General features: G+C 42.4%; 1 protein-coding gene across 2 annotated transcripts in view; it reads right to left on the reverse strand.

The window, feature by feature from the left end:
* The window catches only part of SGCG (sarcoglycan gamma), a 242,880-nt gene that overhangs the window by 22,423 nt on the left and 207,700 nt on the right, over positions 1-12,757 (reverse strand). For both annotated transcript variants that reach the window (XM_083169917.1, XM_083169916.1), the window contains one exon: positions 6,622-6,741. In XM_083169917.1, coding sequence (XP_083026043.1) covers positions 6,622-6,741 — 120 coding nt within the window. The remainder of the gene's footprint in view (positions 1-6,621; positions 6,742-12,757) is intronic.

Raw genomic sequence — 12,757 nt, forward strand, 5'->3', positions numbered from 1 at the left:
GAAGATCTGGAAAACATTAACTGTTGGTAGGTCTCGAGGACTGGAGTTGGCTACCCCAGAACTAAACACTGTTAACCAACCAAAAATTATCCAGCCACATAACTCCCACTCTCTACTTCCTCCACTGGCTGCCTGTTAGGTGGCAAATTGCTTTCAAGATTGGCTTAATAGCTTTAAAAAGCTCTACATGACTAGGGCCTAAGGTATCATGGGCTGCTACCGCAGCCACTGCTGTTATTCATGTTCTATGTACTCACTGGATCAGCACTCCAGGTTTTGGTTGATACACCTTGCCTGGTTTCCATGCATGCCTTTGTCTTGGGTGTGGCTTCTAAGCCACTTGGTATATAGATGTGCTCTAATAACTGAACCCGGTACTTGTGAGTTATCCGGGCTCCCGATTTTTTGATTGTATGCCTTAAGTTAAGGCATACAATCCGATGCGATGCGATACGATATCGCATCGCATCGCATCGCATCCGACCATCGGATGCGATGACCCGATTTTTCCATAGGAATCAATGTTAAAATGATTCCTATGGAAAAAGGGGTCCTTTTCATACCCCTACTATCCAAGTGGGCATGGAGTTGGATATAAACCTGTGGCGAGCGTAGCGAGCCACCGAGCCCGAAGCGTGGCGAGCGAAGCGAGCCCCGCGAGGGGACGGTATTCCGTGTCCCCTCGCGGGGCTCGCTACGCTCGCCACGCTTCGGGCTCGGTGGCTCGCTACGCTCGCCACAGGTTTATATCCAACTCCATGCCCACTTGGATAGTAGGGGTATGAAAAGGACCCCTTTTTCCCATTGAATTCCATGTTAAAATGGACTCAGTCCATTTTAACATTGATTCCTATGGAAAAATCGGGTCATCGCATCGCATCGCATCCGATGGTCGCATGCGATGCGATGTCCCGATCCGACCCGATTTTAAAATCGGACGCCCGGATAACTCACAAGTACCCTGAACCCTGCTGGTTATACTCCTGTGATACTCCTATTATATTCCTTGTTCCTGATGATTTCTATGTTCCCACCAGTGCCAGAATCCGCTCGCCGCCGGGCCTCACCGAGCCACACACGTCATACCCACCACCTGCTTCCGCACCACTGCCGCCTCCCTCCGAAACTCTTGGCTGCATACACTATATAGTGCAGAACCGCACTATATAGTCAAAGTTGTATGCAGATCGCATACATGCCGTGCGATGAGATCCCGATGCGATCTGATCGCGTTGGGATCGCATCACACAGTACTCACACCGTGTGTACACACCATAAGTCAGTGTGGAGCACAGGGGCAATTTTCTTTTAGGGATGCCAATCCCGGGATCCCAGGAAAAAATGCCCCAGGATTGGCATCCCTAGGTTGAGGTCTTCCATGAAGCTGCATATTTGGAGATTCTCGACTGAGCAGGAGATATGATCATGTTGCAAGTGATATGCCCACATCCCGCACTTGGTATAGCTATGCCCTCCTGTCGCTCCTGCAATTACATCTTTACTGCGGCATGTACCAGTGGTACAAAAAGAGGGGAGATTAACCAACCTTTACTAGGAACAGACCAGTACATTACTGTTTTTCTATTGGCAGGGTGGGTGTACCATCATCTGTTATTTGATACCAGGTGTTTTATTGTTTTTAAAAACACATGCTATTATATTTTCATTAAATATTGTAAAGTCCATCCAATTGTTACTTATTTTTAATTTAATTTAGGGTGGATTAAGTGTAGCGCTTGGCCCCTTCGGTGCTGGGTGCATATGTCACATCCTCGTCAAAGAACAGTGGATCTCGACACAACCAGTGTGTGCAAAATAGCACTATGAAACGTTTCATAGTGCTATTTTGCACACACTGGTTGTGTCGAGATCCACTGTTCTTTGAGAAGGATGTGACATATGCACCCAGCACCGAAGGGGCCAAGCGCTACACTTAATCCACCCTAAACTACGTACCCCCAATTGGACCAGTCAACCAATAAGTGAAGCAGCTAACCCCGACCACCGGGTACAGTGCGCAAGGACCCGAAAAAACCTAACGCATATTTTTAATTTAAGGTACTTCAAAAGTACCTAGCGCTGCTTCTCTCTTTGTTTTTTACATCGGCATGTACCAGTGGCAGGAGCGTGTGGCACCCATTCACCAGCTACCTCTCAACTCCTTCCTTCTGAGTGTCTGAAACCTCCTTTAATCCAATCTAAGCCGATGCCCTCATGTTCTGGTCACCAACATTAAGCTAAAGAGGGTTCTTGAAAGTTCCTTGTATTGCCCCTTGATATAGTTATACGTGTTAAGCATGTCAGCTCTTAAAGATCTTTTTTTTCCAAGCATAAACATTCCTAGTTTGGCTAATCTGTCTTCATAATACATGTTCTTTATCACTTTAATTAACTAAGTTGTACTTTGCTGAAACTTTTCCAATTCTACAATGTACAGTATTTTTGTATTGTGTGGCCCAGAAATGTACTCCAAATTCTAGATGAGGCCTAACTAGTGCCTTATATAGTGGCATAAATACAGTGCCATCCTTTGCTTCCATTTCTGGTAGACTGTGCGATCTCTTGATATTGATTCCTACTGGGGAGAAAACAAAGAAGTCCATCTTTATGTGCTACAGGATGCTGAGTGGGAGCATTAAAAGGTACCATTTTAAAAAAAGAGAATCAAACATTTAAAACAAAAAAATCAGAATTTTTTTTAAGGGTGAGGATCCATGAGAAAGTCATAACAAGAGCGAGAAGACTCATGAAGACAATCACCAATTTGGCCTTCTGCTTTCGGGAAAAACCCATCCGTATTTGTAGGTTGCTATTTATTTTCTTAAATCGCTTCAAAAATTCTTCAAAACTTCAGTTGAACTTTATCATTCTTGTAACGATTCGTCAACCCGCTTCGAGAAACAAAAAGTAGACGGCCTAAGCAGCAATCAATAACATATGTCACAATTAAATTATTCTCCCGATTCCTGATTTATCCTAAATGTTCTTGTACTTTTCTGAGTTCGATAAACATCGTTACAGATTAAGGCACAAAACCATGTATGACAAAGCCGCCTGGTTCTGCAATGGCCTATTCAGTAATAAATGGCCCCTACCTGCGCAATAAACATTTCCAAGAAACCATGAATTATACAAGTATTTACATCCATAAAAAGCAATGTGTATTTCACTTTATTCTTCCTTATTACAGGGCTGGATCTCAAGTAGTAATGGCAGGGGAATGAAATAGAATGGAATAAAAGCCCAAGTGCGGTTTTCTTTCTGGGTTAAAAGCAACCAGCAGCAACTGTGACACGCACAAAGATTTCAGCTAATGGCTCTGGCAAATAAATGGCGCTTACATAAAATGTGTATTTACCAGATTTCTCACACTGGTACTTTTTAATGCGTATATTGGGAATGCTGTACGGGTTTTTTTTTTTTTTTTACAAATGACTGTAAAATCTATAGAGAGCTGAATTATTTTCTACAGAACACTTTCCACACTCCATAACCCAATAGAAACTGTTTGCAGCAGAACTTCAATTACAAAGCATTGCAGAGAGAGGAAATGTATTTTCAAAGGTCTTGTAATCTCGTAGCCAATGACAGAGGCAGCTGCATATTTCTAAGGTGAACAATGGGCACATACAATGACTACCAAAGACGATTCTCTGGCAGTCCCTATAATAGGTGAAAATAACCCCTCCCTCATCTCTTTATTTCAAGTGCACTTACTGTAGTAAGACTTTATTTTTCTACAGTCACCGAAAAATAGCCTTCCTAGCTTTCAAATGGACGAGATATATTGTGTACATGTATTAAAGTATGCTGTACCCCCATAAATAAAGAACCCTTAGCAACAAAAATTGCAGCAATAATTAATTTTGTTCTGCTTGAATTTGTCCTTAGGACTAGACAGGGGATCTCATTATACCGGCGATTAGGAAGAAGTACAGTGATCATATCCGCCATCACTTTACTTCTATATACGGTCCAGCTGCAAAGCACTTTGAGATGTTCCACAGCCCACTGGAGAGGGATTTTAAGATCCCTCAGCAGTAGGGCAGCACCATAGCAGGCAATGAGCTAATGCCATTGGAATATAGCATTTGCCCACACTGGCAAGATCCACAAAGGTTTGCATTGCGGATCTTGTTAAAAACAGTCTCCATACCTTAGCGCAGCAATATCCAAACTGTGGCCCTCCAGCTGTTGAGAAACTACACATCCCAGCATGCCTTGCCATAGTTTTAGCATTTCCTAATAGCAAAACTGTGGCAAGGCATGATGGAACTTGTAGTTTCACAACAGCTGGAGGGCCATAGTTTGGACATGCCTGCCTTAGTGCATTTCATGATGGTGATATGCCAAAACTTAAATTAAAGTGGGAGTTGGACTTGGAGCCCCTTTCTCAGGCGGCATGGGATTCTGCCTTAAATTGCCCCTGTATATCTACAACCATGATTCTCTGCCAGCAGATTCTGCTTTTTTGTGCTACATCAAGTATATATTACCCTTGAGCAGCTGGTGAAAATCAGAGGCAGGATTGATGCTAGGTGTCCGAGGTGCATCTCATTGGGCGGCATGGTCTTGCACTTGTTATGAGCCTGTCCTGTTATTGTTTCGTTCTGGCAAGAGGTTACTAAGATAATGGTTTTAAATGGTATACCAGCAGATGTTTTTACACCATAGGTATGCATATTGGCTGCTTTTGAGGAAGATTCTTTGGATACATGCACACAACGTTATATTATAAATCTATGCATGTTGGCGAAAGCTTGGATGACCTCTGAGGGTCCTAAGGTTGCATGAAAAGTTCACATACAGTACATATCCCGCAAGGCAGAAGCAAAGTATTATAAAATCTGGGATAGATGGATAGAGTCTTCTTTTCCCAAACACCCAAGAGTCCCGAGCTAACGTAACACATGCTTTTCTAAGAAGAAGTGATTTATGTACTGCGCCACCTTGTCGCTTGGTGAGCTGGTTATGCCTCCTGGGATGTGGTAGTAGTCTACACTTCCGAAATAATTCTAACTTACTCTATACTATTCCTATTCTACCATAGGTAGAGCTTGTTCTGTTCGTATAATGCTGTATCTTTGGTAATAAATTGTATTTTTCAATTTTCATATAAGAAACACGAGACCAAATTTATATATGATTTTATAACATTGTCATTTTATGTCTTGTTTTTCTTTTCTTTCTGTTTTTGTACCTATAAAAAGGTTTCAATAAAAACGATTGAATTAAAAAAACAAAAACAGTCTCCATAGAAAACTATAGGGCTGGGCTGTTGTGGGAGCTGACAGACTTGGTGGTATATTTGAGGGATACTTAATTCTGCCTTAAAACTTATGTAGAATGCAGAAATAGCAGTTTACATATATTTTAAGGGCAGCAATGATTAACACATTTTTATGATCTGTTTGGTGCTTTTATACTTTGAGCCATTTTGAATTAATAGGGGTGTGTTTTACCCAATAGGCATTGGCATATTTAAAAGGAATGCGCATTTTGAGTTCTGTGCATACAGAGTAGAGCAATTGCTGGGACAATGACCACTGCACTATTTTTCCAGAGATCTGCGCATGCGTATCAGCTGTGATAATGAAGGAGAAGTGATAAAGCTGTAACTTAACAGTCAGGAGCTGATTCGCCTGTGATAAAGTACCAGGCACTTTATCACTTCTCCTCCATTATAACTGTTTTGTACTGTACATCTACCCCTCAATCACTAGTGCTCAGTAGGGATTACCATCATTGCCTTTGCCATCGATGGTTACCATCGATGGCAAAAGTGCAACTGTCCATCGATAGTGTATAACTATTCAATGGATTACCATCAATGTTTTTGTAAATTGATGGTCATCCATTTTCTGTGATTGAGTGGCCTGTGGGCCAATCAAAATGCGTGGGCAGAGCTTCGTGGGTGTCGGGGGCGGGGCTATGCTGTCCCGGCACTTTACGTGTCCCGACACTTTAGGGAAAAAGCAAAAAGGAAACTATTCATTTAAGCTTTACATCGATGGTGGGAAACCATCTGGTTCTCCCCCATCGATGGCAAAACTATTCAATATCGGTCATAAACCATTGATCATTTCTAATCATCGATGGTCGATGGCCATCCCTAGTGCTCAGACTCTACAGTGCTGCCGGCTAGAGAGGAGGGGATCCCGATGGTGGAGGCTGTAGACAGGCCTCCTCCTCTCTTAACACACTTCTGCAGTTGATACATACGCAGGGCCCAGGTACTGAGGCTGGGATTTTACAAATTTGAGAGGCATGGTCACATACACTAAAGCAATGTTAAAACACTATAGGGAACTTTTGCCCCACTCAGCAGCTGGGACTTGTTCCCCAAACGCAAAATTTTGTAGGAAAACAGATTACCCTAACCAGCTCTGCTGTCATACAATTGTATGGAATGTACAGCATATATAGTTTTATATCCGAATGCAATAAAAAAAAGAAATATAAATGTATGATAAAAGAGACGACTGCAGAGTGACTCAAAGTAAAAAAAAGAAAAACAAATATTAAAAAAGTACATAAAATAAGGTCATTTATGTCATGGCTTTTGCAGCACTAGCAGAAACATGTTTTATGTTCATTGAACAATCTTTGTTATTAGGGTACCTGTGACTCTCAGTTTGTCTGTTCCAACTAAAACCTCTTTTTCATCCACAGAAAACAGCATCTTTCCTTTCTCTGAGTTGATCTGGAATTGCTGACCGTGGGTTTCTATGATCTTAGGACCTGAAATGAAGAACACAATACAAAGTAAATTCAATCTACTGTATATTAAACATTACGGCTCAAATATTGATTCTCTTTTAGAATTAAATTCTGGTTTTTATATGGAGGAATAAAAGACTGTTGGGGGGAAAAGGTATGAGCCACAGTAACATCTCCTGCATGAAAGCGTGCGAGATATCTTTCAGTTACAACAAAAACAAATTTTACTTTAATCCTTGTAGTACGCTGTATAAATGTTTGTCATCTTTAAGACGGATTTGGTATGAAATCCCGACGGTTGAAATCCCGACAGGGTCGAAATCCTGAATGGGTCATAATACCGACAAGGACAAAATCCCGACAAGGACAAAATCCCGACATTTAAAATCCCGACAAGGTCAAAATCCCGACATTTAAAATCCCGACAGGGTCAAAATACCAACATATAGAATGTACAGGTGAAACAGTCAACAGGACTTTCCGTTGACATATTGCAAGGTCGACATGGGTTTTTCACTGTTTTTTTGACCCGAATGTCGACACAGTCGACATGGACACAGTTGGAAGTGAACCGCAGCCCCTCGCATAGCTCGCAATGCTTCGGGCACGGTGCCTCGCTGCGCTCGGCACACTATTTTATTCTCCCACGACGCCCTAGTGGATGGTAGGGCATGAAATACCACCTGTCGGCACCTGTCGGGTCACAAAACAGTGAAAAACCCATGTCGAGCTTGCGACCTGTCGACGGAAAGTCCTGTTGACTGTTTCACCTGCAGATTCTATATGTCGGTATTTTGACCCTGTCGGGATTTTAAATGTCGGGATTTTGTCCTTGTTGGGATTTTGTCCTTGTTGGTATTATGACCCATTCGGGATTTTGACCCTGTCGGGATTTTGACCGTCGGGATTTTGACTGCATCCCTTTAAGACATGTACAATTGAAACAAACATAACATGTAATAATTCTGTAAGAATTTAAGGGCTCATATAAATGGAGGTTTGCTAAAGAACGCATATGTACAGTATAGAACAAACCCTATACTTTGTTTTATACAAGAATATCCAAAAGACCACACAAGCAGCTGTACTCGTAGTGGCACATGGGTCAATTCCCAAGATTCCTTCAAACCAAGAAAATCTTTATTAGTGACTTGTATTACAAAATGCAGAGAGTGGGTCAGCAGTCATTTACCATATGTATACCTATATATTTACCCTACTTTAGTAATTTGACACCATAACCATCACCTCCTGAAACAGCAATCCTGTTAATCTGGGAAATACTGTTAAGGGGTATACACACGGAGCAATTTTTGCTAGTAAGTGATTTTTGACTAAGCGATTTAACTAGATGCAACAGCAATTTTGACTAAGTGATTTTGTCTATGGACGATTCTGACTAGACTAGAATTAACGTACTTGGTTGGTATTTAATTTCAGATGGCCTAGTGAATATCTCCCACAACAGTGAATACCAGTGATTTGACTGCACAGCCAGCAATCTAGTCAAAATATTCTTGCCTGGTAACTGTTTTTTACTAAATGATAGGGCGATTTGTCTAACCGTGACATCATGGAACCGATTTCAGGCAACTGTCAAGTTTGTCTGGGAGTATGTGGCCTCCAAAAGGCTTAGAAATAGACATAAGGACATGTCATGGATGGCCACTCAGGGGGGCTTGCCTCACCGGTCATTCATGCACTCCCGAAACTTGTGTAGGTATAGACATTGTCCCTGGTGCCTCGTTCACGAGGAAACATCTATGCACCTCTTCTGGGACTGCGCCTACACACAGTTGTTGTTGGATGCCCTAGAGCATGGGTCTTCAAACTGCGGCCCTCCAGATGTTGTGAAACTACAAATCCCAGCATGCCTTGCCACAGTTTTAACACTCCCTTATAGCAAAACTGTGGCAAGGCATGCTGGGATTTGTAGTTTCACAACATCTGGAGGGCCGCAGTTTGAAGACCCATGCCCTAGAGACTGTATTTAAAGACTCTGGGCCAGATGCACTAAGCTTCAAAAGTGATAAGGTGGAGAGTGATAAACAGCCATCCAATCAGCTCCCGACCCAGAAAGCCTGGCGCCTTAAAAACTGTGTTAAGGATGCTTTGTGGTTTGCCAGAAATCGTCTCATATTGCAGAGGGAGAGAATGTCCGTTCAGGACTGCCGCAGACTGGGTCACCGCCTGCTCAGAGACTATTCCATTCGGGATAGCCCTGAGGAAGAAGAGGACTAAACCCCTTTTATTCTGGTCCTCTCCCCTTCTTGGAACTGTTTTATAAGACTTTGACACTGTGGCCCCTCCCCCCTCACTTCACAATGTCTGTTGTTTTGTTGATGTCTTTCCATTTATGTCCCTCCCCTTATATGTGTCTGTCTGGTCAATAAAGCTTCGGGCTTGTGATTCCCCCTACCCCCCACACCCATAGTCTTGCATACTGTTGTGTAATGTTACTGTTAGAATGCATAGTGTATAGTATAGCCTATAGTGTGATTTTATGCTGTATGTTGTAATATATACTATACTGTGTGCTGTGCTGTGGCTGTGCTGTGACACAGTGTATATGTTTTGAATGTGATCGTCTGTTTTTTGCTATCTTTATGTACACTAAAGACTTGATTTTTCAATAAAAAAAGGGGGTAAGTAAAGCAAAGAAAAATGAGAGGTTAATCGCTGGCAGACATTGCGCACGTGCATTGTGGCCGATACAGTACATCGATATACAACCACTGTGCGCATTCACACAGCACCGATCATTGTAAAACTATAACTGAATTGCATCCAAACCAGAGCTTGCGATCATTTCCAGCGCGGTGTCTGACGCGCTTGTGCTCAGAGATTGCTGCAGCTGCTTTCTAGCAAATATTAAGTGATAGTGATAAAGAATGGGGGCGTGGCTTGAGTCTGCGGCATCCGGTGAAACCATGCCCCTTTGATATAGGCCACACCCCTTTTGGCATACATACAGGAGTGGCGGTGGGGATACCTGTGGTCAGAATACCAATGCTTGCATCCTGATGGAGGGACAGAACCCAACCTCCCCTTTAATGCCTAACCGTAAGCTTAAACCTTACCCCCCACCCAGCAGCCTAACCCTAAGCCCCCTTCTAAGTTTCTTCTGCTCTCCCCCAACCTTATTAATACCAGCTGTCCCTACAGATGTGTTCACATAAGCCTTTCCTAAAATCTAGCCTTATGGTTTGATTTGGCACACCATGAACTAGGCCATTGATGGTCTGTTGGAAAAGGGCGTTATTGTCAAGCTTGTTGGAGGAGCCATGATACACTAGGTGATTACCCAGAATGCCCTGATGTTCATATGCAAATTAGTTGACCCATAATGCACTCTGATTTTAAAGGATATCAGGTTTCATTGTTATTTTCCATAGTGCAATTAATAGAAACGGTGATCAGCATACAGTACTGTAAGTATTCTACAAGACCAGATATAATTAAGACCAAAAAACACACAAAGGATTACTCTCCATGACCCTAACAGCAATTGAAAACAAGGCCTTGAAAGCTGGCGCCATTGTTTTCCAATGGGTGTGCAAACACCCAGCAGGTAAGAGTCAAAAGACCGACTTTTCCCTGAATAAACAACAGTAAAAAATAGAACTATTTTCCAGAAGGGCTGGTGTAATGTACCGGATGCTTACTGCAGCACCCAGCAGCCGTTACATCTGGCACATGCCGCTTTTCCTCAGGGGCGTGTCACAGTTATAACTGCCATTGGCTGCTGCTGGAAGCATCTCATACTTTATACGCTTTTACAATCACTGTTTTCATCAATTCCTGAGAGCTGCTCCTTTACTTTACCCACGTACTGGGGAGGTGAGTGTGTTATTAAGGATTATTTTATGGACCCTGCACCATTGTTTAGTTACTATATTGGAGTGCCGCCTTGTCTGCAAATCCGATGTATATACAGTATATATACATATTTTACATATACACAAACGTGACTGAAATAACAGTATCACATATATAACAGTATGGCAAGTGGATTTACAGCTCCAGGCCCTCCATTTCTTATGGGCCCATATAATTTCAGGGGATTAAGGTATAGGGAACAGGCCAGTAAGCTGCCAACCAGCCTGCCCCCTGTCCTATGGACTGAAGCTGGTTGGTTGACCAGAGGTATACAGAAAACAATAGTGTGATCACCAATCCGTGCACACAGCAGCCTAATTAGCACTGAAAGAAGGTTTTCCTTCACCCACAAATATAGACAAAATACAACATTTAGTACATATCTTGCACAGGCGCTTGCAGTTCAAAACGTATTGCCTCCGTTCTCCTCCAAAGTTATATAGACAATCATATGGAGAAGGGAGAACAAATGTACATAGTGAAGTACCGTTTTAGTGTTTAAAAATACATTCTGACATAGAATCACAAATAAAGTGCATAGTAGAGATGATATAAATGTAACAATGGCGGAATTATCCCGAATGGTTGAACTCCTGATATTACCGGAGTGGATGGAACTGACTGAGCAGTTACCACATACATGTGTATTTGGTCCTGGGGCAAATGACACCAGCCATCTTCCGATACACTCAGGCAATATTCCATGTCCTAATTTCAGGGGTCCGCTTGTTTGAACTGTGTTATGAGACTTTGGGACCGTGGCCCCTTCCCCCTCACTTCACAATGTCTGATGTTTTGTTGATGTCTTTCTATTTATCGCCCTCCCGTTACATGTGTCTATCTGGTCAATAAAGCTTCGGGCTTGTGATCCCCCCCCCCCCCCCCCCCCCATCACCCCCCTCCACACTCATAGTCTTGTATACTGTTGTGTAATGTTACCGTTAGAATGCATTGTGCATAGTATGGTGTATACTATAGTGTGAGTTTATCTTGTACTGTATTTTATAATATGTACTATACTGTTTGCATGTGTACTGTGTTTTGGCTGCACTGCGACACAGTATATATGTTATAATTGTTATTGTCTTTTTTTTGCATTCTTTATGTACAATACAGACCTGCTTTCTCAATAAAAGGGGGGGGGGGTAAGTAAAGCAGTTTCGGTTAACCGGTGAGATAAGGGCATATGGCTGGTCAGATGGAATGTGGACCAAGTAGATAATATGAGTATTATGTGGGCATTTAAGGATAATGTGTGACTATTTTGGAGGCTGAAGAGAAATATATGTAATCTACCAGAATATAGTGGATTTCTGATACAGTGACCAAGCACATACCTCCTAACCGTCCTAAATTCGTTGCGGCAATCCTGGTTCTAGGTGCGGTTCCAACAGACATGTTGTTGTCCTGACTTCTGGGATTGTGGGGTATTATGTCCCACACATCGCTGCTCTTCACAGTCACTGCAATAGTGTTATAGTGTTCGTGACGGAGCCCCTGGGATGGAACAGCGCCTTACAGGCACTACACATGCCTGCACCATTTATAGTTTTGGAAGCTACAGTATGCAAACATAGACACTTCCCCTATAGACATGTAATAACAGAATAACACTGTCATTTATCATCCAGTGACAAAAGTGTTTTATTTTTTTATTTTTGGGGTGTCACTTTCTATGTTTCATCATAGTTGACTCCAGGTATTCCAAACGTATACCTTGTGGGCTCACTTTGCTCACCTTCGGGAAAGGTACCCCAGCACACTACAGCTGTGTTATTCAATGGTTAATATTCCAATTCGTAGCCCATGTTGATGGTAAATCAGGCAAAGTTGATAAATGTGCGAAACTCCTCCCCCAAAAGTGTAAACCATAGAGATGGGGCACATCTCAGCCAGCTCAGGGAATCGCCAGAGATAGTGGGGGCTGCGAGCGGTGACATAGAAACATAGAATTTGACGGCAGATAAGAACCATTTGGCCCATCTAGTCTGCCCCTTTTTTATCCTTCAGGTAATCTCAAACCTTTTTAATCCTTATTTCTTTGTAAGGATATTAATATGCCTATCCCAAGCATGTTTAAATTGTTCTACGGTCTTAGCCTCTACCACCTCTGATGGGAGGCTATTCCACTTATCCACTACCCTTTCTGTGAAGTAAT

Source organism: Crinia signifera, chromosome 2 (genome assembly GCF_055691185.1).
Source record: "Crinia signifera chromosome 2, ASM5569118v1, whole genome shotgun sequence".
Taxonomy (NCBI): domain Eukaryota; kingdom Metazoa; phylum Chordata; class Amphibia; order Anura; family Myobatrachidae; genus Crinia; species Crinia signifera.